General features: G+C 40.3%; 1 protein-coding gene across 5 annotated transcripts in view; it reads right to left on the bottom strand.

The window, feature by feature from the left end:
• The window catches only part of TENM4 (teneurin transmembrane protein 4), a 594,684-nt gene that overhangs the window by 145,249 nt on the left and 426,153 nt on the right, over positions 1–23,282 (bottom strand). For all 5 annotated transcript variants that reach the window (XM_058018885.1, XM_058018886.1, XM_058018887.1 and 2 more), the window contains 2 exons: positions 20,188–20,398; positions 1,959–2,060 (listed from right to left, as the gene is read on the bottom strand). In XM_058018885.1, coding sequence (XP_057874868.1) covers positions 1,959–2,060; positions 20,188–20,398 — 313 coding nt within the window. The remainder of the gene's footprint in view (positions 1–1,958; positions 2,061–20,187; positions 20,399–23,282) is intronic.

The raw sequence follows: 23,282 nt of genomic DNA, 5'->3' as shown, positions 1-23,282 counted from the left end.
CCAGGTATTTTTCTGTCTTCCTAAAGGCAGAGTGCAACATCTGAACCCAGATGATTCTGAAGGAAAAGACAGAGTTTAACAAAAGGTGTTCATAGCAGCTGGAGCATGTGCTCTGGCGAAATGGGAGACTCACATCCCTCCCTTTAAAAGCCTGAGAAAGTTCAGGGTAGCCAGGGAGGGGAGGTGAGTTCCTCTGCAAGTGGATTCAGAACAAGAGTTTAAGCACTCTGACTCACGGTGAAGAAAGTTCTTCTTCTCCATAGACTCTACAGGGAGCCTTGGGGGAAATAAGCCCTGAACTTCTGCCCCTACTGAAAGTTAGGAGGTGTGAGCTGGAATATGCTATGGGACATGGAAAAAACTCCTTTTGTCTCCAGCTCTAGGGATTTGAAAAGGAGCTTGGAAATGCAAACCAAGTGTAAGGAAATGCAAACCAAGTGTAACCTGAGTCAGCAAGAAGTTTGACATAACAGCTCTCAGGGACACAGCTTGCCACATCCATCTTACTGGGCTGTGAACTCTGAAACCCCGCCGGGTTCAGCCCGGCCCCGGCCCCGCTGCCTTGGCAGGGAGCTCCTGCCGGCCCTGGGGGTGCTCGGCTCCTTATCTCTGTCTCCTGCCTCGCTGCTGGGATGTGACCCAGCTCAGCTTGGGGGGGAGAGGGCTGGGGTTGGACAGAGTTTAACTCTCTCTTGGGAAGGCGCCAGCCTGCTTTCCAAAGCAGCGATGAGCTGGGGTAAAGACCTGACCTGCAGCCTCACCGCAGCTCCTTGGGTGGGCACTAACGTTTTATGCTACCTCCCTCTCCAGATTTATAAATAGTTTGCTGGACTGTTTGAGCCAAAAAAGGCCTTGAAAAGGTTGATGCACAGTATCCTTTCATTTCCCACATGCAAGGTTTTCATATCTTGGTTTGAAATGTGTTCTTACTAAAAGTATTTCAGTTTGTTTTTTAAATGTTTAAATAACCTAAAAAATTCAGGCCAAAGAAAACCCTTCCAAAGCCATTTATTAAAAATACTTATCACTTGAGCAGAAAAATGTATTATACTGTTTACTGGGGTAAGTCTCCTTCCCAGTCCTCCCAGTGTTTTCTCTTTTGGCCAGAGTAACCAGTTGTTCTGCCATTATCCCACTCCTAGCCTTATGCTAACGCTGCCCTATTCCCCACAGCCAGGCTCAGGCAGACTTGCCAGGTACTTTCTGTATAATCAGTATCTTAAAAGAAAGTATCATTATACTGTCATGCCACACCATGATAAAAGTGCTCTGCTAAACAAACCATAATGCCACATTTATAAGTCCTGTTTTCTAAAGTCAATTCCAGAGAGAAAATTTCCAACATGACATTTGCCTGTCCACAAGCAGCCCAAGGGGTTGTGCTGTTGCTAAGGGCACAGCAGGCACGATTAGGAAAGAATCACAGCATCATTAAGGTTAGAAATGCCCTCTGAGATCGAGTCCAACCCTGAGCCCAGCACTGCCAGCCCACCTCTAAACCATGTGCCTAAATGCCACACCTACACTCCCAGAGATGGTGATCCCACCACTCCCCTGAGCAGTCTGAATCCTTTGCTGAAGAAATTTTTCGCAATAGCCAATCTAAACCTCCCCTGGCACAACTGGAGGATGTCTCCTCTTGTCCTATCACTTACTTAGGAGAAGAGACCAATTCCCACCTGACTACACCTTCCCTTCAGGTAGTTCTAGAGACCAGTAAGATGCCCCAATCCTTCTTTTCTCCAGGGTAAACACCCACGAGCCCCTCAGCTGCTGATCGAAATTTTAGCAAATTTGTGGCAAACAAAATTCACAGATCAACTTCTTTCCACTCTACTGCAGCATCCCCACACTGGGTGAAGAGTACTTTGCAGAAGGCACTGTCATGAATATAATTTCCAGGACAAAAAGTTAACTGAATGGGAGAGGGTAACAGTTCACCAAGCATAAACTCTTACCTCTGCCACAGTCAGGGCCCAGAAAGCCAAGGAAGCAATGGCAAGTTCCAGACACGCAGTCTCCATTCCCATAGCAATTACTGGGACAGTTATCCACTGATTCTGGAAAAAAAAAGAGAACTCAGACACTTCTTTAGGCAAGAAAACACTTCTGAGTTTAGGAGACCTCTGGATGGGCAGGACATTTGAAACTTCAAAGCAATTGCTGCACTTGGGTTGAAAGCATTAGTGTGAGCTGCACTAAACCTTGCTCATCCATTTACATCAGTAGCTGGTTCAACTGCAAATTCTGTGATTAAATATGAGCTGCTCAGAGCCCACCAGGTTGGGCATTCTCTCAGTACCTGAAGACTTCCAAATGTCTTTTCTTCCTGTATATTTTTACGACCATTTTTCGTCTTTGAATTTATTGAAGGGATGCAATACACACCATTCTCATGGCAGAACATACACTGCTGGTCCAGTTTTGTTGACTTGATTAAGTGACCTTGAGGCCTTTATTTGTGCCAAAAAGAGCTGAGTGATGATAGGTATGTTCCCTTATGAACTTACTGAACACAGACCCTTGGTTCATCCTATCTGCTGGTTCACGAAATACCTCTAACCAAATTTCTTCTTATTTGCTCTGCAATATTATATTGAATATAATACATTATATTTTATATAATTTGTATCTTTAACAGCTTAAAGTGCTGGGGCTAATATTCTATTTGGTGGAACAGGAATGGGTCTATTTCACATTTTCTATTTCTAGTTATCATCTTAAATTCCCTGACTTTGGCAAAAACACCAGCTATTCATTTTTCAGGGGAAGTTAACAGGTAAGTAAAATGTTATCTAGCACTTCTCTTTCAAAGAGAGTTCAGAATATTGGGACTAAAACATATCTTTCATTAAAGAACAACACAAGCTGGTAAACACATCAAAAAGAGAATGAAAATAATCTTATTTTCTTACACTAAACTGAGTGAAGACTGAGTAAATGTGAGTGGGGCTTTGAAAGACATTGTAATAAATACCATGGTTCATTCTACAGTGCTATTTCACATCTTCTCTGAGGGAGATGCCTATCAGATGAAAACTGGATTTGGTTACAGAGCAGAGGCACTGGTGGTACACATGGAGTGGGGTGAAAATCTCAGCCCTGTGAATAATGACTGCATTTGCACAGATACACTTCATGTGACCTCCTGGGAGCAAAGTTATTTGTAAACTCCCAATCAGTGCAAGTGAAGAGAACCAGCGACAGCAGAGATGTGAAGATTAGTTTCCAATCACAAATGAAAGGAAGCCAGTTTCTGGATGGGTGTTTGCCAAAGAGCAGAGGTTTCTGAAGGACATTTTAAAGGCTGTGGTATAATTCAATAATTCACAACGGACAACAGCAAATTTAAATAATAAAACCAGTTTAAAGCATTTATGTTTTAAGTCCTGGCTTCAGACATCTCATAAGCAGACAGCTCCATGCAGCAAGAAAGGTACAAGGAAGTGCTGTCAGTTTTCTAACACTCAGTAGTTAAGCCGGTATTCACTTGATGGTGTGTGGAACAACATGCAGTCAACCCCTTAGGCTTGAGCTGCCATCTTTGCTAGTTAAAGAGCAGCCATGCTTCCTAGAATAAAGATGTAACAACTAAGGCCTTGTGCATTTATAATGATATTTAGGAATATAATCTCTCATTTCATAGCAGGTATAAACACAATTCTATCCTGTAAATCAAAAGTCAATATTAGCCCATGTGTATACAATCTTCAGAACTCTGACATGGGTTAATGTCATAGTTTTGTTTTTGTTGAAAACAGAAATTAATTCACATTATGATTTTTTTCTCTATGCTTTTTTTACAATACTTATATTTTTCTTTTCTTCAAGAAATATACCCAGAGATTTAGGAAAAGGAAGTTATTTATGTACATACTTACATGCATGAAGAACATAGAGAGTGAGTTCTGTGAAACAGGATAATGAGATGGGCAAGGAGATTTAACCACTCCTGCTGCTGAAAGGGTCAGTCCTTTTCCTCTAATCTTCTCATCCTAAGAACAACTCTAAGCTCCCTCTTTTTGTGCTGCTTCTGGCACTTGTCAGACCCTCCAATGAGGTGGTTAAGATCAAAAGGTGGCAAAAAAAAAAAAGAATGCAGCAGAAAAAAAACCTAGAGTATTTTTTTTCCCTGCTGCCTGAAAACTGAGAAGAGAAGGGCTGTGCTATTCAGCATCAGTGCAGCTGTCCCATGACACCTCACCATCCCACTTCCAACTGGGTCAGGGGCTGCAAGGTGGAGCAACCCTGCACAGATATAACATGTGTGACCTTTGAAGTCAAGGGGAATACCTCAGGTCATGATGCAGGACAGACTCACAGCATTAACAACACCTTTAGAATATTAAAAATTATTTTTAAAAGTTTTTTCTCAAGTTTTCGCTTTAATGGACTAAACTGAGATCTTGGAAAGGAGTAAATATCCATATAGTTTTCTTGGTATATATTTGTAATAAAATATTTTAGTAAAATAGTAAAAAGACCCACAAAAACATCTAGAAAGTATCTTAAAAGTAGCATAACATCAAGCATGGCAACTGTTCCAAAGTGTGACAATGCACTACATCAGCTAAATGGTAATCTTTCTTACTGGAAACAACATTTTGCAGCTACAGTGGGTTCAGCTAGTGTGTCTGTGATGCCTAGGACAAGACAGGTAAGACTCTGCACACCAATTCAATGTCCACTTCAGATTAAACTGAATTACATCGTCCACTACAACGACTATGTATAAAGTTCAGAGTGACCACAGAAACAGAGCAGACCTGTGCTTAGGTAACAAACCTTTCCAGAATTTCTGGGTGAATCCATGTAAGAACCTTTACTCTGGTGGTGCATCCTTTCCTCCTCTGACTGGTTCAGCAGAGACGCCTATAATGGGGCAGATCCCTGCCGACAGTCATTGACATTAACACATTAAAAAAAAGATCACATCTATTTTCTGGTTCATATGCAGATCTGGCATTCCTCATTGTAAAGCTGCAGTGATATGCACACATATCACTTCATCTGTCTCTACCTCCTCCATCTCTGGTTTCCCAGGTACTTCTTTTCAAGGGTGGCCAAACTTTCTCATGCCATAGAGTGGCTAAAGGAATTCAAAAGGAATTAAAAAACAGGTGGATGAAACCCATTTTACCTTCCTCACTGAAGCACCTCAATAGCTCTTACTTGTGACCTGAATACCCTCTGCTATTAATAATAGAGTAGGCCCTTAAAAATCCTTTCATCCCATTTCACTGCTTTCTCTGATGTCCCTTGTTTTTCTAATATTGCCAAAAGTAACATTTTTAATGTATTCTCATTTTACACTACCTCTATTTGCCCTGGAATAACCTGCCTGACAGAGATTAGATGAAGTGAAAAGAACTCTACTCCCTCTGTGACTTGTGCCACTTGCTGTTTTTTAGCAGTTAAGGATGCAAAATTTCCTGGTGATTCAGGGCAATTAAGGTCTTCACACACTCCCAAAAGTTCTTCACTACTGAGCATCAATTCTGAAAAGTGATGAACGTTCATGCAGTGCATCTTTGTCTCAAAGCTACTCTCAAACAACTCCAAAGTATTTCCATAAAGGAAGTGTTAAATTAACACACTTTTTTTCCTCAGAAACTCCACAGCTAATGAGCACAAAACAAGGCAGAAACTAAGGCTTGTGAGAAGCAAGTCGGCAAGCTGTGTGTGCAACACTGAACTTGCTCCTATTTATATTCTTAGGCAGAATCACAACCTGGAATTTCTTTCTACTTTGAAATTGCAGGCATTAGCAAGTTATACTCACTCAAGACTTCTCATAAAAACCTCTGTTTTCATCCTAGGACTGAATTTTGTTTCAGTGGTTACAGACTGCCAGTTGGGCACCTCAGAAAATTTTCTGGCCCTTCTGGCATGTGTAAGTGCACACATATTCATGCACAGTGCTCTAACACCTACATTTCAAGCAAAACAGGAGGAGGAGGGTGACCTGGCATCAGAAGTTAGGGAGTTGTGGTGGGAGAACCCTGGAAAGAATAAAGAATCAGGCACACATTTTCAGAAGCTAGGGCTTAGCCAAATTATTATCATATGGGATAGAAGGACACAACTTTAACATTCATGGAGTCCCTAAGTCAGTGGCACAAAGCAGCTGTCTTGAGTATGTTCACAGTCAGCATTGCTAGAGAGGTGACACACTATCAGTCAATAAGCAAAAACAGGCCACTGCAGTTATGGCTGGCTTCTAGTCTACATTACACAGCTTATTCTGTAAGCTGTTCACATAATTAGAGGAGTATTTTCAATATATACAAAATTCCATATGGTGTTTTATGAATAGTACCATGGGAACTCCTTTAGAGAATTATGACAATGTTTTTGTTTTCTTTTATTTAATTGTTAAAGTTCACTGTGAGACCATGAACAATTCTATTTTAGAAAGAGATACATATGTTCTCTGTTTCCAGTCTGATTCCCACAGATTTCTCTTGGCTTCCAAATCCCTGAAGAGATCTGACTGACACCAGCCGGTAAGGGCAGAGATTAATAACTGGAGGGCCAGCCAATGGATGATGCATGATGCCTTCATCAGGTTTTGCTGTTGAATGAAAAGAGATCACTGAAAACACAGTTTCCATGTCACTTTTCAACCACCAGCAGGACTGAAACTTCCAAAAGCAAACAACTCACACCAGGGGCACATAGGCAAAACTTGGGGTGCAGGGTTTCTAAGAGGGAATGCAGAAGCTTGCCTACGGAATTAAGTGTTCTGACAGCTTCACAATCTAATTAGCAACTGAAAAAGCAAGTCATTTAATGGAGTCACAGAATCACTGGATGGTTTTGATTGGAAAGGACCTTAAAGACCACCCAGTTCCAATCTCCCTGTCATGAGCAGAGACACCTTCCACTAGACCAAGCTGCTCCACAGCGCATCCAAACTGGCCTTGAACACCTCCAGGGTTTTGTCAACCACAGTTTCTCTGGGCAGCCTGTGTCATTGCCTCATCACACAGTGAGGAATTTCTTCCTAATATCTAACCCAAACCTGCCTACTTGTCAGTTTAAAGCCATTCCTCCTTGTCCTATCACTCCGTGCCCTGATAAAAAGCCCCTCTCCAGCTCTTTTGTACAGCTCCTTTAGGTACTGGAAGAGCTCTAAGGTCTCCTTGGCACTGTCTCTTCTCCAGGCTGAGCAGCCCCAACTCCCTTAGCCTGTCTCCATAGGAGAGGTGCTCAAGCCCTCTGGGCATCTTCTCAGTTCTCCATTATAAATATCCTCATACTTCTCTGACAAAAAGTCTAAATGACATAAAGAGACACTTGGTCTTCAGATCCACACTGTCATTTTGGAGAATGGTATGGAAATGCCCTGTCTGACAGAGCAGGTACTCCCTACTCTAGGACAGCCTACCCCTGACAGGAAAAGGAGGATGTACAAAACACTTTCTGGATTCATAAAAATAAGAAAGGGAAAACATCCATTAAGTGCAAAAGCCTAGACTTCTTCAAGAGCAAAACTCTTCTGAAGTACTCTTTAAGGTCCTTTCTGCTCATGAGCTTTAAATATCAAAGCAAACAAAGAAAGAAACAAAAAAAAATTCTCTAAGTATCCTCAGCAGCTATAATTCAACATATTGCAAAAAATAACATTGATCTGCTATTTTTGCCATTTCTTTCAGGGGATGTTTTTCAGTACAAGTAAACTCACAGCTGGCAGATTTTGAGGGAAACTTGGCTGAAACCTTTGTCCCATTGCTAGTTTTCCCACTGTAATCACCCTTCACTCTGAGAGAAGCCATAAACTGGCATGATCCAGCCATACCCACAGTAAGACTTCACACTACACTATCTTTTGTTTAAGGGTATTATCAAGTTCAATATGAAATCGCTAACTGTTACCATTCCCATTTTTTTTTAATGTTGTTAATCTGAGGCACGGACACAAATACAACACAGCATTTGCTTCACATTATAAACTGACTCATGTGACAGCAACAAAGCTGCCAGGCTAATGGTCTGCTCAGGGGACCACTTTGCTGCTGACAAAAAGCCCCACGAAAGCCAATTCTACTGTGGTGAACTCTATAAAGATCTGTCAGCCTGGCTCACAACTACCGACATGAATTACCTTTATCCAGATGCAACACAATAAACATATTAAGAAGCTAGACAAATTTCTAGATTCTTGATGGACTTCTTTTTTATATACTCACCAAGTTTGCTGGTCAGCAGTACAGCTACTTTAACAGTATTTCTGCCTTATTTATTTACTATGCAACATCCAACTTAATAGCTTGTTTCCCTATCTTTGGGCCAGAGGCCAAGGCAGATGTTTGCCTGACACCAAATCCTATTAGAGGCTGCAGTAATACAATTGTGTGTTAAAGATAAATATTTTATAGCCTGCACTTGCCACCAAGCATCATCATTCCCTAGGCATTTAGAGGCAACTATCTATCGGCAAAGAAAAAATAGTTATCTAGCTGGCAACTGAAGGCAGTAGCTTTCTGGGAGTTAATAAGCACCAGGACTGCTTTCTAAGAACTGATTAAATGCCATTCAGTGCTATGTGGCTGTATGAATTCAAATGTAACTGTTTCATTTGATAATCTCAAAAAGATACTTTGGAGATGGCAGTGTTTGGTGTCAGAAACATGTATGAACAGCACTAGAGCACGACAATTAGACCTTAATGAATCAATGCTAATCTCAGTTCAGGAATCAAGGTTCAAGGAATACAAAAAACTGGTACCAGTGAGAATATTCCATATTAGAAATGAGATGCAAAGAAAAGAGCAGGGTTTTTTTAAGTATCCTGTCTGGTCCCTTCAACTAGTAGTCTACTCCACCACTACATAAGAAATGGCCTCAAAATCTTTTGTTCAGTTCTGGTGAGAAGATAAATGTAGCTGCTCAGCCTAAAATAAATTGCCACAGCTACTCATCTACCAGCCCAGGAAGATATTGCATACATAACTAATTGGTACAATAAAAGGTTTTTATCCTTTCCTAATAAATGTTGACTATCTCTATACAAAGATGGATTAATTCAAAAATAGTAAGTAAACTAAAAAAGGAGGTAAATAAAATAATTAGAATAGAATTGTTTACTGTATCAAACAAATACATACATTTATTGTCACACAGAAATATATTGTTCCTAACTGTCCACTGATCTATTTTCTGCCTATTTGTGTTCCCCTGGCTAACAAAAACGTTTTGCTGGGAGGGAGGGAGGGCACAGGGAGCAAGGCAGCAAGCAGAGAGACTTCATGGTTTGTATTTGACCTTGAAATCCTCTGTCAGCCACAACAGTACAAAAGGGCCATGAGGAGTGTCCAGCATTCCTCTCACTGTACACTGAATCATATTGCTTGGGAGAGTGAAGGGACACTGCATTATTTCACCTTACTCTTTGCTGCTGCACTAGAGCAACCTTAGAAAGCCACACACTATTTTTCCTAGATCTGCTTGTCCAGGATAAAACTGACACCTAGAAGTTCATTGCAATAACATCTCTCTTTCACAAAAATGCTCCTTGTCACTGCCCCGACTACGTTAGCAATAATTTTAATAGGAAGTCAAGCGGTATAACATGAAAGGCAAAGAGGATTCTGAAGCTCTGTGAACACATTTAATTTACTTCCCAGTTGCAGAGCTGGCAGTCTTGTTTATTTTTAAAAGAAATGATGCTACTCAATTGAATTTCACTGCAGGAGAGGCTGGATTCTCAGCCTAGAGAACTGTCACTGCCCTTGTAATTGTGATAACAATGCCAAGGCAGACGTGGAGGTGAGAGGGGATAAAACAGGTTTCAGATGTCTTCAAGCATCAGATTTGACACTATGAGCCAAAAAAAAAGAAAAAAAAAAAAAGGAAAACAAAGGTAAGTAGAAAGAAAATACCCTGGAAACAAAGGAAATGTGGAAATGCTGGGTCTGATATTCTCTTGCTCCTCCTCTTCCTTCCCTAGATGAAGCTTTAAAGGACTGATTCCTTCTTACAGTACATCATCACCTGCTGAGATTTCAATTTTTCTGCTTCATTTTTATTTTGTACAGCATTTATACTTCTAGCTCAAGTATTCCACACCTGGCAGCCTGATATGTGAAAGTCTTGACATCATCATGGAAACTCAGTCATTATTTTCGAGTGCTCTTTCACAGTTTTCTCTTCTGTAGGGCACTAGCATGATGCTGATACTACTAATGCTGGTTGATGTTGTGCCAGATTTGTATTTTATTTTCTTTTTCCAAAGGCTGGGAGGTCTGTTTTAATTAAGGACCCATGCATATAACTCTGTTTTGCTCTCACATCCCAGTGGAACTCTAATCTTCACATGCAGGTATAAGGATGCTAAATTAGGAAAAGGGCAACAAGCAGGCAGTCTTTTGAACAGCTCTTTAAATCGCTCCTGAACCTGGAAAGTGAGAGAGGACATAACCACAATAATGAATTGAATGTTATTCTCCCTCCTCTTTTTTCTGCAAGAACGTTTTAAAAAAGCAATTTGCAAGTGCAGATACACCCCCATCTCCATGAGGGTACTGACAAGAGACACCTGCCCCTGCCAGAAGTGACTCTGCAGGCTGGGCCATTTTACAAGGTGATGGTGAAGCACAGAAGGTTTGGTGCTCAGGGGCAGTTAGGTCGCTTATTGAAACCAAGAGCTGCTGATTTTGCCAAATTTCACAGTACAACATGTGAGCATATTTTCCCTTGAGCTGTCTATACTTTGTTTTTTAGGCCAGGTTTGAGATGTATATCCAGGTACTCAAATGGCTCTCATGGCAATCATATCAGTCTTTCTCACACTATTTCAAGAACATTTGACTTCAGTCTCAGCTGGAAATACTAAAAAGTCAGATTTTTTCTGTCTTATTTTGAACTTCTGTTCTATAGAAAGAGGGACCAAGTGGGAATAGTTGGGGAGTAAATAAAGAAGAGAACAAGCCTGATTATTTCAGAAACCTTTGCCACATTTGGTCTGAATTTGGGCTGCCCTTTGAGAGAGAGCTTTACCTTTATCTCCCTGATTCATTCCTTTCTCTTACTGCTTCCTTATTAAGAAGAAATCTTTCCAGGGCAGAATGCCTTATAATCTGAAGCTCTCAGATGGCTGAAAGCATAAAGTGTAATGGGATTTCAAAAGCACTTGGGCATTGGTCAATGTATATGACCATTTAACTTGATGGTAAAATCTCCCTTGACTTCACCAACTTTCAGGAAATCCTGCTAATGTATTTCTGCTGTCCATAGGGCCAAACAGGGAACACTGTTTTCTTACAACGTGAGCAATGCTAAAAGTACAAAAGGGTCTTGAAATACAGTTCTTAAGGAATCATACACTGACCATCTGAAAACACCCTCTGTTCCAAAGCACTTGAAATGTGATCACAGGTTGGAAGTTAGCTAGGAAAAAAAATTCAGTGAATGATTTTAAACAAAGAGTAGCTGTTGGACTGAAGTCTTCTTAATTTTCCTTCTACAATGCAGCTTCCAAGCACAATAAGACCTTAATCCATTCTTGTAACGTAACTGTGACATGGCTGTGGAGATCTAGAAAGACACACTGTGAACAGTTATTTTCTTCTTAGATTCCTTTTTTTGCAGTTGGAATATTTTTAAATCTGAATTCCACTCCAGTAGATGAAACTCTCATATCCCCTATTTCTCCAGGGGATTGCATAGAATTTTTTTTTGTTCCTTCCCACTCTCATAAATTGTTACAAACTAATACAGGAAACAACAATTATTCAGCCTTCAGGGTTCAACTTCTGGAGCTGCACTAGCAAGAGGGAAGTTACTTCACGTTCAGTACATTACATTTTCTGCTGTCATAGCTCAGGGCAAGGCTAAATCTGGCCTTGAGTTTCATTTTAAATGATGTTTTAAGTTGGTGTATTACAGGAGGAAAAACCCAAACCATTCTTGCATACACACACAGAGAACTACAAATGTAATCTCTTTTGGTCAAACAAATGCCATGAAACCTTGGCAATGCTGTAATTTTGGATGCATAAAACAAATAAAAATTCATTTTACTCCAAGTCTTTAGTTAATATATCCAGCTGATAACTAAGGATGCACTGGCTGGATAAACTGATATGTGAGGTTCAGTTATCTAAGTGCCTGGTGCCAGGGACATGCTCCCAAGCAGGATGCCTGACCTGCAGCCACTGCTACACAAGAGCCTGACTCCCCTCCAGGTTCTTTGTCAGCCTTGCCCCCCTGCAGGGATGCCCCCAGTTTTCTGGGGCATCTGTGGCAGCTGCATTGAACTCTTCTGTTCTGGTGGTCTTCTGTCAGAGGCAGACAAAAAGCAGTTCTTATGGCTCTGTTCCTGGCCCTTGCAGACTTGCTGCACATATGTGGTCAAATCTTGCTCCTTGTCAGAGCCTCTGGCAAGATGTCTAGAAATCAGTTTAAGATAATCTATGGAACTTTTTCTGAGACTGTTGTAGCACTCAGCAAAAGAAAGCAGTCACACATCTAATATACAGACCAACTGTTATTATTTAAAAAGTCAACATATGCCAGGAGTGACTGCACAGACCATGTCCCTCTCATCTGCTCGGCCCCCATGCAAAATGAAGATTGGTCCAGTGACTCCTGAGGTGCTGATGTTGTTGGCTTCTGTTCTTTTGTGGTCTTGAATGCAACTATGTACACGTGAATACAGCCTTTGGAAAAGTGAGGCTTTGAAGTGTCTGTTGTTCAAGCACAGAAAGAGTTTTCTTTTTATTTGCCAAAGCGGACAAGTAACTCCCACAATCTTATTTCTGTGCTTTAGCAGGGAGCATTCATGGAAAGAAAAGCATGCACAAAGCTGCTCTAGCAGCTCGGTAATACGACACAGGAATAAAACAAGCTGTGCTTACATTAGCCCGCAGTCTGGGCCGCGTGGAAAGAGCTATATACAAAAGTGTAAAAACGAAAACCATATGCACCGTTTTACACATTTCTCCAGAACCCCTCAGACAGCACTTACATGCCATGTTATTAAGGCAGAATTATGCTCTTCTGAAAAAAAGTGAACAGAAAAACACAGGGACTGAAATAACAGAAAGAAAGAAATAAGAGAAAGAATTAAGAGAAAGGAATAAAAGAAAGAAAGAAAGAAAGAAAGAAAGAAAGAAAGAAAGAAAGAAAGAAAGAAAGAAAGAAAGAAAGAAAGAAAGAAAGAAAGAAAGAAAGAAAGAAAGGGAGGCATATACTTCAGCAATAAATAAACCTTTTCTTGACCCTAAAACTAAAGTAATTCCCCCAATCAATAAACCTTTTGTACAAGCTCTGTCAGATCAAGAGAACTTGCCTGCCTGAAAGCAGCACACGGACATGCAAGTTCAATGCTACCAGTCCATGTAAGTTCAGATGTAGGCAAAGCTTTTCAAAATGACAAATCTACCTTCATTTTTCTACCACTTTAAAGCATGATTAAAACCAGACAAAATCTGGAACATTAAAGACACTCAGACATCTAACTTCTACTGAGATGAATACTTACTGGCATCCATCCTGGCCTAATTTCTTTTATACAACAATATAAATGAAAGTACCTGTCCATTTTTCTATTTTCTCCACTCAAGTTATCACTTGTAAGACCTATTGAAAGAGGTGTGTACATATAGAAATCAAAATAAAAAGTTAAAGAAAAAGTTCAAATATAACATTAAATACGTTACCACATCTCTGTTTTAAAACTAAGCTAGCTTTACACATTTTAATTTTCTACTGCTTGCTTTTATTCACTGATCATCAGTGAAGAGATACACTCTACACAGAGAGGCCATGGAAGTTTTCACAGCCAAGCATTTGACCTTTAAAGGCTTCTTATTATTTAATTATCTTTGAGACATGTCCTAATTTCCTCTTTATTAGAGATGCCTTACGTCTTCAATAGCAAAATCCTGAAATAATAATTTTGCCTGCCATTATGGCTTGGGAAGAAGGGTTATTATGCAAGAATTGTTTCAGACACTTGCAGAGAGAAAAAAGGTCATTACAAGTAACATCTAGATTTGAAACAATTGGTCTGACTTCCTGTTCTTTGGAAGTGCTGTTGATCTTAGCAGCAGCAGGTAGAAAGCTGCAGTTAACATTTAGGGAGCAGTGTACCATAGGATCACATACAAACATTACTGACTGAAGCTGAAAGGGATTTAAAAACCAGGAGGAATGTTTGATCTGGTAGGAGTTGTCTGAAAAGGCAGACACAGAGATAAACTCCAACACTGGAACATGCTCACCCTCTTGGCTCACTTCACTGGGAAATAAGGCTGTTCATCAGTTTTGAGGAAAAACATGAAAAGATTAAGGGTGCACTGATAAAACTGTTGTTGACTTTCAGCTGCTAAAGTTTTTAAGGGCTGTGTCACTATCTATCCAAAATCATCATCACTGTTTTACTGAGAATAGCAAACAAATTCTGGATATAAGGAGTGCAAGCTAATGTGGAAAGTTTCACTTCTGCACAGCCCTCTTTCTAGTTCCAAATCCAGGCTCAGCCCATGCTTATTTTTTATTAAGCCCTATAAAGAGAACAGACTAGATTTGCACATGGGCTGGATGAAAGAGAAATTTCACCAGGCACACCATAACACCTGCTTGGAGTGGAGAATTCCTGCAGCTCACAAAGCTCAGGCAGAGGGAGTTCACCCCACACTTCTGTCCTGCCCTGTGATACTGAACCTATCCGACTGGGCTGGATTTGGCTCCTGTCTTCTTGCCAATCTTCTGTATGGATAAGTTCAATTCTCACAGAGGACCCCCCACACTCTGTGGCCAGCTGGATGTTTAAAGGAAGACACTTTGCAGTGCTGCAGCATAACCTGAACCTGCTCTGAAGATAAGCATTTTCAGTCAAGCAGACCTGTCAACAAAATGTCATTCATGAGATCAAATAAACAAGGAAAGAAAAACTTAGCACAGCCTGGCAGGGACTCACAAATGCATTTTTTTTGCTTTCTACATGAATTGAGCGACTGTATCTTTTCTAAAGACTACCTGAAACCTATGAGCTTGGCCACACTCAGAGAAGCTAGGTAAGAGCAGAAAGAAGGAAACAAAATATCAAAAAAAGGGTTGGCAGCAGCAAGAGAGTAATCAAAAAAAGCATCACCCATCTGACAGAGCATCAGACATCTGCTTGTAGGGGGGCATACAGAGCCAAAGTCGAAACAACTATTTACAGAGCCTGCAAAGCTCTGCTATTTTTTGTAGCACAGAGATCAATAACATCAAAAATTAGGTGATTTTCCTTCCTGGCACAGTTCTCATATTGCTGTATTTTTTTTTTCTACGCAGAGCAAAAAAAGAGCTGTGAGTGTGGGCAGGAATGGGTTACTAACTAATTATCTGCAGAGGGTTACCACAAGGTGGAAGTGCTCCATGTTCCTCTCTGAAACAGAAGGGCTAAGATGACCATACTCCTGCAATAGGTGAGAACTGAGCTCTTCCACGGAGCAGCTGGAGTCTCATTAGCAGTTAAGGAGTTCTGATTCAGCAAAGTACTTGCTGAACTTTCAGCCTCTTTAGCCTAAGGAGAAGTTCAGAAAAGGGTAGCTGGGACATTAAAACCACCTCTCCTCCTTCAGAGTCCTGAAGATCTAATAGTACATGGGGGACTTTTAAGTTGAGTAACTGTGGCATTAAGAAGCTAAAAGCACTGTGCAAGCCAGAACAGATCACATCCCATGTTACTCTGCACAGTATCCTGACTCCTCAATATTTACATGAAACCAAATAAGACTTTTCCAGACATTAGCAAAGCAAGTGTAAATAACAGAAATGGCTTTGAGACTTTAAGTAGATCACACTTCTGTATCCCTCTCTGAAGTGGAAATTGCTAGAGTTTAAGTTAACTTAAACATAAGCAGCAAAAGCAATGGAAGCAAATCCAAGCCACTCAGATACTTGCTTTTCCCTTTGCTAAGAATAAGCTAAACACAAAGGCACTTTCACACAGTGCTAAGGAAGCCATTGTCACCTCTCACACAAGGAGGGTTCCCAGTCCCATGCTTGTTTCTGTGCCCTGCAATTTCTCCTTTGAGCTCAGTCCTATTATGAAGTGTTCCTCTGCTCACACTCTCCATTCCTGAGTGTGAAGTGCTGTCCTAGGGACTGCATGGGGTAGGTTACATTCTGGGCTGTTGCAGGAAGGGCTTGTGCCTTTTTGGTGTCTATTACCAGGTGCTGGATGTGCTGGCAGCCCCTTATAAATCACACTGGAGTTCATCTTGCACTTCAGTGGAGGAAACTACTTACAGCAGGGTTTTTTTACAGATGGCAGAGGGAGCAGAAAGAATGGTCCTTTTCTTAACTAGAGCATTGTCTCATGTAGAAGATAGGAATGAGATAAAACCTTGCATCCTACCTCGGGTGTTCTACATGTGTTTCTTGTCGCTTGCTGGGTGACAAGCTGGTAAACAGCAATGCTCTCCTCTCACAGACAATTGATTTTGCTTTTCCTTTTGATTTCTCAATGGCCCTGCACAGTTGAGACTGCCTGAGCTCAGCAGTAACAGCTGCTGGAAGACACTTTGACTCCACAGATGCTCTTTTCAGGTTCTCAGATGTTTCTTGCTTCTACTGAGCAGACTTTTGGCCAAAATCTGTCACAGATGTGCTGATTCCAGCTGATTCCTCAGCCTACTGTTTTGCTTCACTAGACAAGATTGCTCTAAATAAATTACTACTATCAGGCAGATCGTGGCAGATTGTGAAGCCACAAGGTGCTTCTCAAAGAAGTGTTTCTATTAGGAATTTCAGAAAGTGCCAACAATGTAATTTACAAAAAGGTTAATTTATTATTGAAAGACCTTGACCATCCATTCCTTTATAATGTGATGAATTGTAATTTGGAAGAATGGGATATAAAAACGCTGTTAAAGGCAGAAAACTTTTCCAGGATATTTTTCCCTCCACCTGGATTTCCTGTATTATTCAGAAGTATAAGCTCTGACAGGCATTACAAGGCTGTATTCTCCCCAGGTTTACATTCAGTGCATGTAGCAGGCACACATTTTGAAAACACCTAGCCCTTCAGTGAGGATGATTCCACACCCATTTAGAAAACAGGCCAAGTTGCCATCTCCCGCCCTCAAAATCTATGCTAACGTTCCTGAGTGGATTTAGTTATAGCTTTATCACATTCCAAAGCTGTATAATGGACAGCCTCACAATTTATGAAATTAACTGTGCGTTATCAAACTGGGAATACAGATGCCTTTTTCCATTTTTCTCCAGTTTTCACTAGAATAATGGAAGCCAAATCATTCCAGGCAAGAACTGCACAGTAATTGCAGTTGATACTGTCATACAGAGCCCGCAATGATTTGCTGGCTCTGAACTGCTCGGTCTGTTGAAACATAGCAGATAAGACTTGGAAAATCAGCAGTCTTTCCATCCAACATGTTTATTGCTGAAGTAAAAGCTATTGCCATTTATTTTGGTGAGTCCTCACTCGCAGGGGATGTTTGCCTGAAGCAATGACTGCACAGTTTGACTTTATGAACTTATCATTACGATCACCATTATCAATTTTGTGCTTTCTACTACTATCTGTGATTATTAATTAATGCTTCATTCATTTTCCCAGCAGTTCTATCATCCTCACAGCATCTCCAGAGAAATGTCACTCTCCTCAGTTTTACACAGTGAGCAGCTGAAGCATGAGCCTAGGCTGGGGAGGAATTAACACATCAATCAGAATTCAGGAGTTCTAGGCTGCTGGTCTGCTTCTCAGATCATTGGATCCTACTTCTTCCTGCATCGCAGCTATACTTTTCAAACTTGCTCTTACTGTAAACCCTATGTTAGTGGAATAATAAAGGGAGATATTTTAGGTGGTCTTGCCACAGGAATCAAATGAAATGGCAGCTTGCCTCTGACAGTCAACACAATTCCTTTGAAGGTTCCTTACCCTGCACAGACAGATCTAAGGCTCCCATCATGTGTGACTTATTTGTTTTGTGTTGCAGCTTTACACACTGGTTCATAAGCACTGTCAGGTTGCCTTATTCTCTTTACTTGGGCAGTGAAAAAAAATAGTAACACTACAGTACTACAGTATTTATGTACTTACAATCTAGCAGCCATGTCTTGCCAGACTTCATGAATACACTAGAAAGGCTCTGAAGCATTAGAGTTACACAAAACACCTGACTGCTTATTTATTTTCTTTTCAAACAACCTGTTTAAAACTAGATGGAGGACAAAGGTACCACCTTGTTAAGGCTATTACAGTGATTTTTATGGTACTTATACAAATGTTGCACTTTTCTGGACAGATTCTAGCCAATAAGCCACATTTTCCTACCTAAAATTTTTACTTAAGTCTGTTTCAAAATTCATAGCTTGTACTTAAACAGGTTTTTTACACTACAGCTTTGTGTTGATGTACAGCTGCCAGTGGATAAAGTGATTCCCACCTGTGTAGCAAAAGAAAACTTCCTTGTTTCTGAATCACAAAAACCCTGAATGATTCAAGGTCAGCAGGGGATATATCGAATATATCATGGGCTCCATACCATGGACTGCTCTGTTTATCATGCAGTCATGGAGGTACAGCAGAGCAAAACCAAAAAAAATAAGATTGCCTTGAAGACAATCTGACATGCTTCTCACCCTCACCATTCCCTTGATGCTCAAAGGCAAATTAAGAATGCTTCTTTTATTTTTTTTTTATCTCCTTGTTTTTCCCTATATTAGTGCAATGAGGCCAAGAGAAAAGTCTGGCTAGAACACTTAAGCATCACTTTGAAAACAAGAACAATAGTGACAGTGCTTTAAATGTGTTTTCTGCTCTAAGAGCCTTACTGATTTCTTTCCTGTGATGGGAAATTTTGAACTCAACACATTCTTCAACAAGGAGAAAAAGCCCTCAGAAGAATGTCTTAGGCTTCTGTAGTTGTTGTAAGTAAAAAATCAAATTACTAAAGTAAACTAAATGGAAGTAAATCTGCATTCTATAAAGTAAGACTTCAATTTCCTAAGCTAACATACTTCTAGAAGTAACTACCGCTAGTGTTGCTCAGCTGCAAACAAGACAGAACATCACATTCCCAGGTTTTAAATTTAAAACACAGTATTACAGCAGTTTCCATTTCTGCATTAGATAAACTTTAGTGCTAAAATGGAATATTGGGATGTTAATGACTTTGCTTTAGTAAGACCTAAACTTTTTAATTAACCTGCCAAGACAAATTACAGCCCCTAGCTCTTAGGTAACTATTGCAGACAGCTGAGACTCAACACCAATGCCTCTGTTGGGAGAGGGATTAATGGCAGCTTTGGAATGAGTCTGCTTTTTTCTGCAAAGAAAAAAAGTCCATTAAACACTGCGGTCAGAAGAAAGCTGAGTGCTAGTTTTATGGACTAATCTTTAAATTACAACCAAATGAATTTTGGTATATGAACAGTTTAAGCAGGTCAAACAAATTTAAAATTAAATATTACTGAATCGGAAACAGATTTAGATATTTACAGGGTGGAAGAAGAATACTCAGTGTGCTGTCAGGCACCCACTGGCAGCATCTTCTCCTTCATGGACAGCAGCAAATCCATACCTGTGAGCTGAACTGACAGGGCATTTGATTGCCAGAGAAATCAGAATTTAGTTAATTTGTTCTTCTTAAGCAATCTCAGCTTCCTTCTGTTAGCAAGGAGAAACAGGGATTCCTGTTTCTGTGGTTGCTACTACCAAGGCTTACAGTGCCCTTTTTTGGAGTTTTAACCCCAGTACTCTGCCTGAACTCCAGCTTGAGTGATTTTGATGGTGTTCAATGGCAGAACTGTCTGTCACACAGAACTGGGGAATGGTGCTACTCTCTGTTCTTCAATCACTCCTACACCTCTGCTAGAGAAAGAGAAAACACCTTATCAAACAAACAAAAAACCAAGCAAAACCAACAAAAGCCAACTAAATAAAAGGAAAATCAAAGTAAGAAAATAAAGCACGGATTTTCCAGCTTGTAATCCATGTTTGGCACTGTGCAGAATCTCGTTATGATTATAGTTACTTAAAAGACCTACAAAATACTTACTCAACATTTAGGGTCTAACAGTGTTCAGCATATTGCTACATACAATCCCCTCCAAGCATTTTCTCCAAAACCACACAAAGCCATCATGCAATCCGAGTACGTGTGTTAATACCTGGCCCCAAGGCATACTTAGGAGTTTAGGAATAATAGAGGAAATCCTTACCAATAGCAGTAGTAAGGAAAGAAACCACTTCCGATTCCTTGCCATCATTGTAGAAGGCTAAATGCCATATTCCTGAATCTAAATACTGGATAAATCCTGTCTCGTGGCTGGCCAAGGGCACAAAAGCTCTGTGCTGCCGCTGAGGTCCTTCCAAGCTTCTCGCCTCCTGGGTCAGCAGACGTCTTCCATCAAGGAGCTCGACAAAGTCAAACTGAAACAAGAGGGAGTGATGTTTGTGTGTTTATCAGCTATCCTCAAGCTTAATCTCTCATTCTGGGTCTGGAGAAGCATCATAAACAGGATCTGCTCTGGTAACTCAAGTACTTTCCTGAACTACCTGCAAGTAACCATTTTGGAAATAGCTAGTATTTGAACATATTTTCCTGTAATTATATAAATCTTGAAATCATCTTTGTTTAGAAGGTGACTTGCAGCATATTTGCCTTACTGAGATGTTCTCATTCTGTAGAAATATAGGCAGGAAATCATGAGATCATGCCTCAACTGCACTGTAAATATGACACTAAGCAGCTTATTTGTTATCTTTTTTATGTCTTGGCTAATATGGAAAATAAGACAGAAAAATATATCTAGCCCAATTGGGTTGTTTGCCAGAGTTGCTAGGGGTCACCAAGGGAAAAATAAAAAATATTTTAAAGTGAACTCTGGTAGAGGTTTTGCAGAAGTATTTTGCTTAGCCAACAAGGATTTTATCTTAAAACAAAGTGGAAAAAGTGGTTAAAGGAAAGGTGGTTAAAAGATCATAAAAAATTGAAGGTGGAAAAGAGACAATATAGAAAAGTCTCATTTAAGGAATGGCTCTAGGTATTTTCTTCAAAAGGATAAATTTACTTTTTGCAAAGGTAACTTTAACTGAACCGCTTTGTGTTAATACTAGTATTGCAACTCCCTTTAGTCCCCTATTTAAATAACCTTCCACTGATTTTCCACAATAATTGTATTTTGTCTGGTATTATACTAATGGGATGAGGCAGATATAAGCCTAGCAGACATCACAAATGTTAAATGAACCTTATCTAATCTGACTTGTATCATGTGTTTAGATGACCAGGACACCTTGCAAGCAGAATCCAACAGTTGAGGCACTATTTAGCTTTTCTGTTCCCTGACTTCACTTGGTTTTACCTCTCTCATTGAGCTGATCAGGTAAGTTTGTGAGTTTTTTTTGGAAGGAAGAAGAAAAACAGGCAGAAAGAAACAACACCACCTATTTCTGAATCCATAAATGTTGCTGCACTGAATGGCTGCTGAGTGTTAGTTGACTGTGCCATCAATATTTAGGCTGCTTATCCCCTTTCACTTTACTGTAGCAAAATTTGGGTGCTTGTTATTAAGTTGTCTGGTATGGTCTTCAAAGTCAACCAAGATAAGGACTTGATGACATGTTCTTTCCTATGTAGGAAATGTTAAAAAAGAAGTTAGGCTACTAAGTTAAAAAAAGAAGTGTTTATTTCCAAGAACATTTTGAGCAATAAGCTATGTATGACATAGCTTGCATAAAAAATGACAAAATTCATCCCTAGATTATTTTAATTATGTATTTTTTATCATTTATTTAGAGGAAATTATTTTTGATCCTTGCTTTAACTTCTATTTTCTTTCGGCCGTATTTCAGTATACAGATCAGATCACAAATTTGGTGCTGAAATGTCTTTTTGAGAATGTAAAAGCTGCCATACTGCAAAGGTCATTCCTTTTGGGGGTCTATACAAGTTAGCTTTGCCAGAGACAGAGTTTCAGTTTAGGAAAAATATGACACATATATATATATATAAGTTATAAAAATATACAATCTAAAATCTAACAATACAAGCAAGTACAAATTCTAAACAATCGCAATTAAAAATGCACATTTCTGTTTCAACTGTGCCCTGGGGGACATCAGGCACAGCACTGCCAGCTGGGCAAGGGAGGGAATTGTCCCACTCTGCTCTGCACTGGGGCAGCCCCACCTCGAGTCCTGGGGTCTGTTTTTGGTGCCACAATATAAGAAAAGCATTGAGCTCTTAGACAGTATCCAAAGGAGGGCCATGAGGATGGTGAAGCTGTGGAGGGGAAGCTGCATGAGGAGTGGCTGAGGTCATTGGTCTGTTCAGCCTGCAGAACAGGAGACTGAGGGCAAACCTCATCCCAGTTCGCAATTGCCTCACTGAGGGCAAGTGCAGGGGCAGACACTGATCTCTTACTTGTCTGTGGTGACCAGGGACAGGAATTGAGGAAGCTGCCTGAAGCTGAGTCAGGAGAGATTAAGGCTGGATATCAGGAAAAGTTTTTTCACTCATAGTGTGGCTGAACACTGAACAGGCTCCTCAGGGAAGTTGTCACAGAAGTGTTTGGACAATGCTCTCAGGCACATCTTGGGGTCTCCTGTGCAAGGCCAGGAGTTGGACTCAATGATCCCCATAGGTCACTTCCTACTCAGCATATTCTATGATTCTATGAAAACAGAAGGATTTAAGAGGTTACTGGCAAGTGGTTGGTTTGAAAGACACTTTGGGATCCAGGTCTCTGTAGCCACTCTGAGCATAAACTCTTGCCTAGGCTGATGCCTCCTCAGGTCTCAGTGTGACCATGTCTGACACAGCTGAGCAGGACAGTGACAGAGGACATCATTGTGGTGTCTGGGTGCTGGGAATGTCTCAACAGAGCTTGAGTTTGAGTAAGGAACAAGTGAACTGGAGAATGTAAAACCAGTAAGAGAAAACCCAAAGTATTTTCACATTCATTTTGGAGCAGGATGGAACAGCTTGACTCGACTTTTAAAATAGAATTCAAGAAACTATAGGTAAAGTTCACTTCACCGAGTGCTGTTATCTCCATGGCAGCTTGAATTAGTTTTCTAGAATCACTGGATTGCAAGCAAAGAGACACTTCCAGGATGCAACCTGCCTCATTGTAAAGCAGACATCTAAGAAATATCCTGTGGATTGTGCTTACAAGCATCCACTTCCTGCTATATATTAGATGTAGTGAGATGAAAACAATTTCAAGGCACTCAGGTACAGTGAGCTGCTGCTGTTCTACTTCAGTCTGGGTTATACTTGGGGCTTTCTGCCAAAAACAAAAGGTTTTTT

Source organism: Melospiza georgiana, chromosome 2 (genome assembly GCF_028018845.1).
Source record: "Melospiza georgiana isolate bMelGeo1 chromosome 2, bMelGeo1.pri, whole genome shotgun sequence".
NCBI lineage: Eukaryota > Metazoa > Chordata > Aves > Passeriformes > Passerellidae > Melospiza > Melospiza georgiana.
The sequence above is the reverse complement of the archived record's forward strand: the minus strand, read 5'-3'. Positions and strand labels throughout refer to the sequence as shown.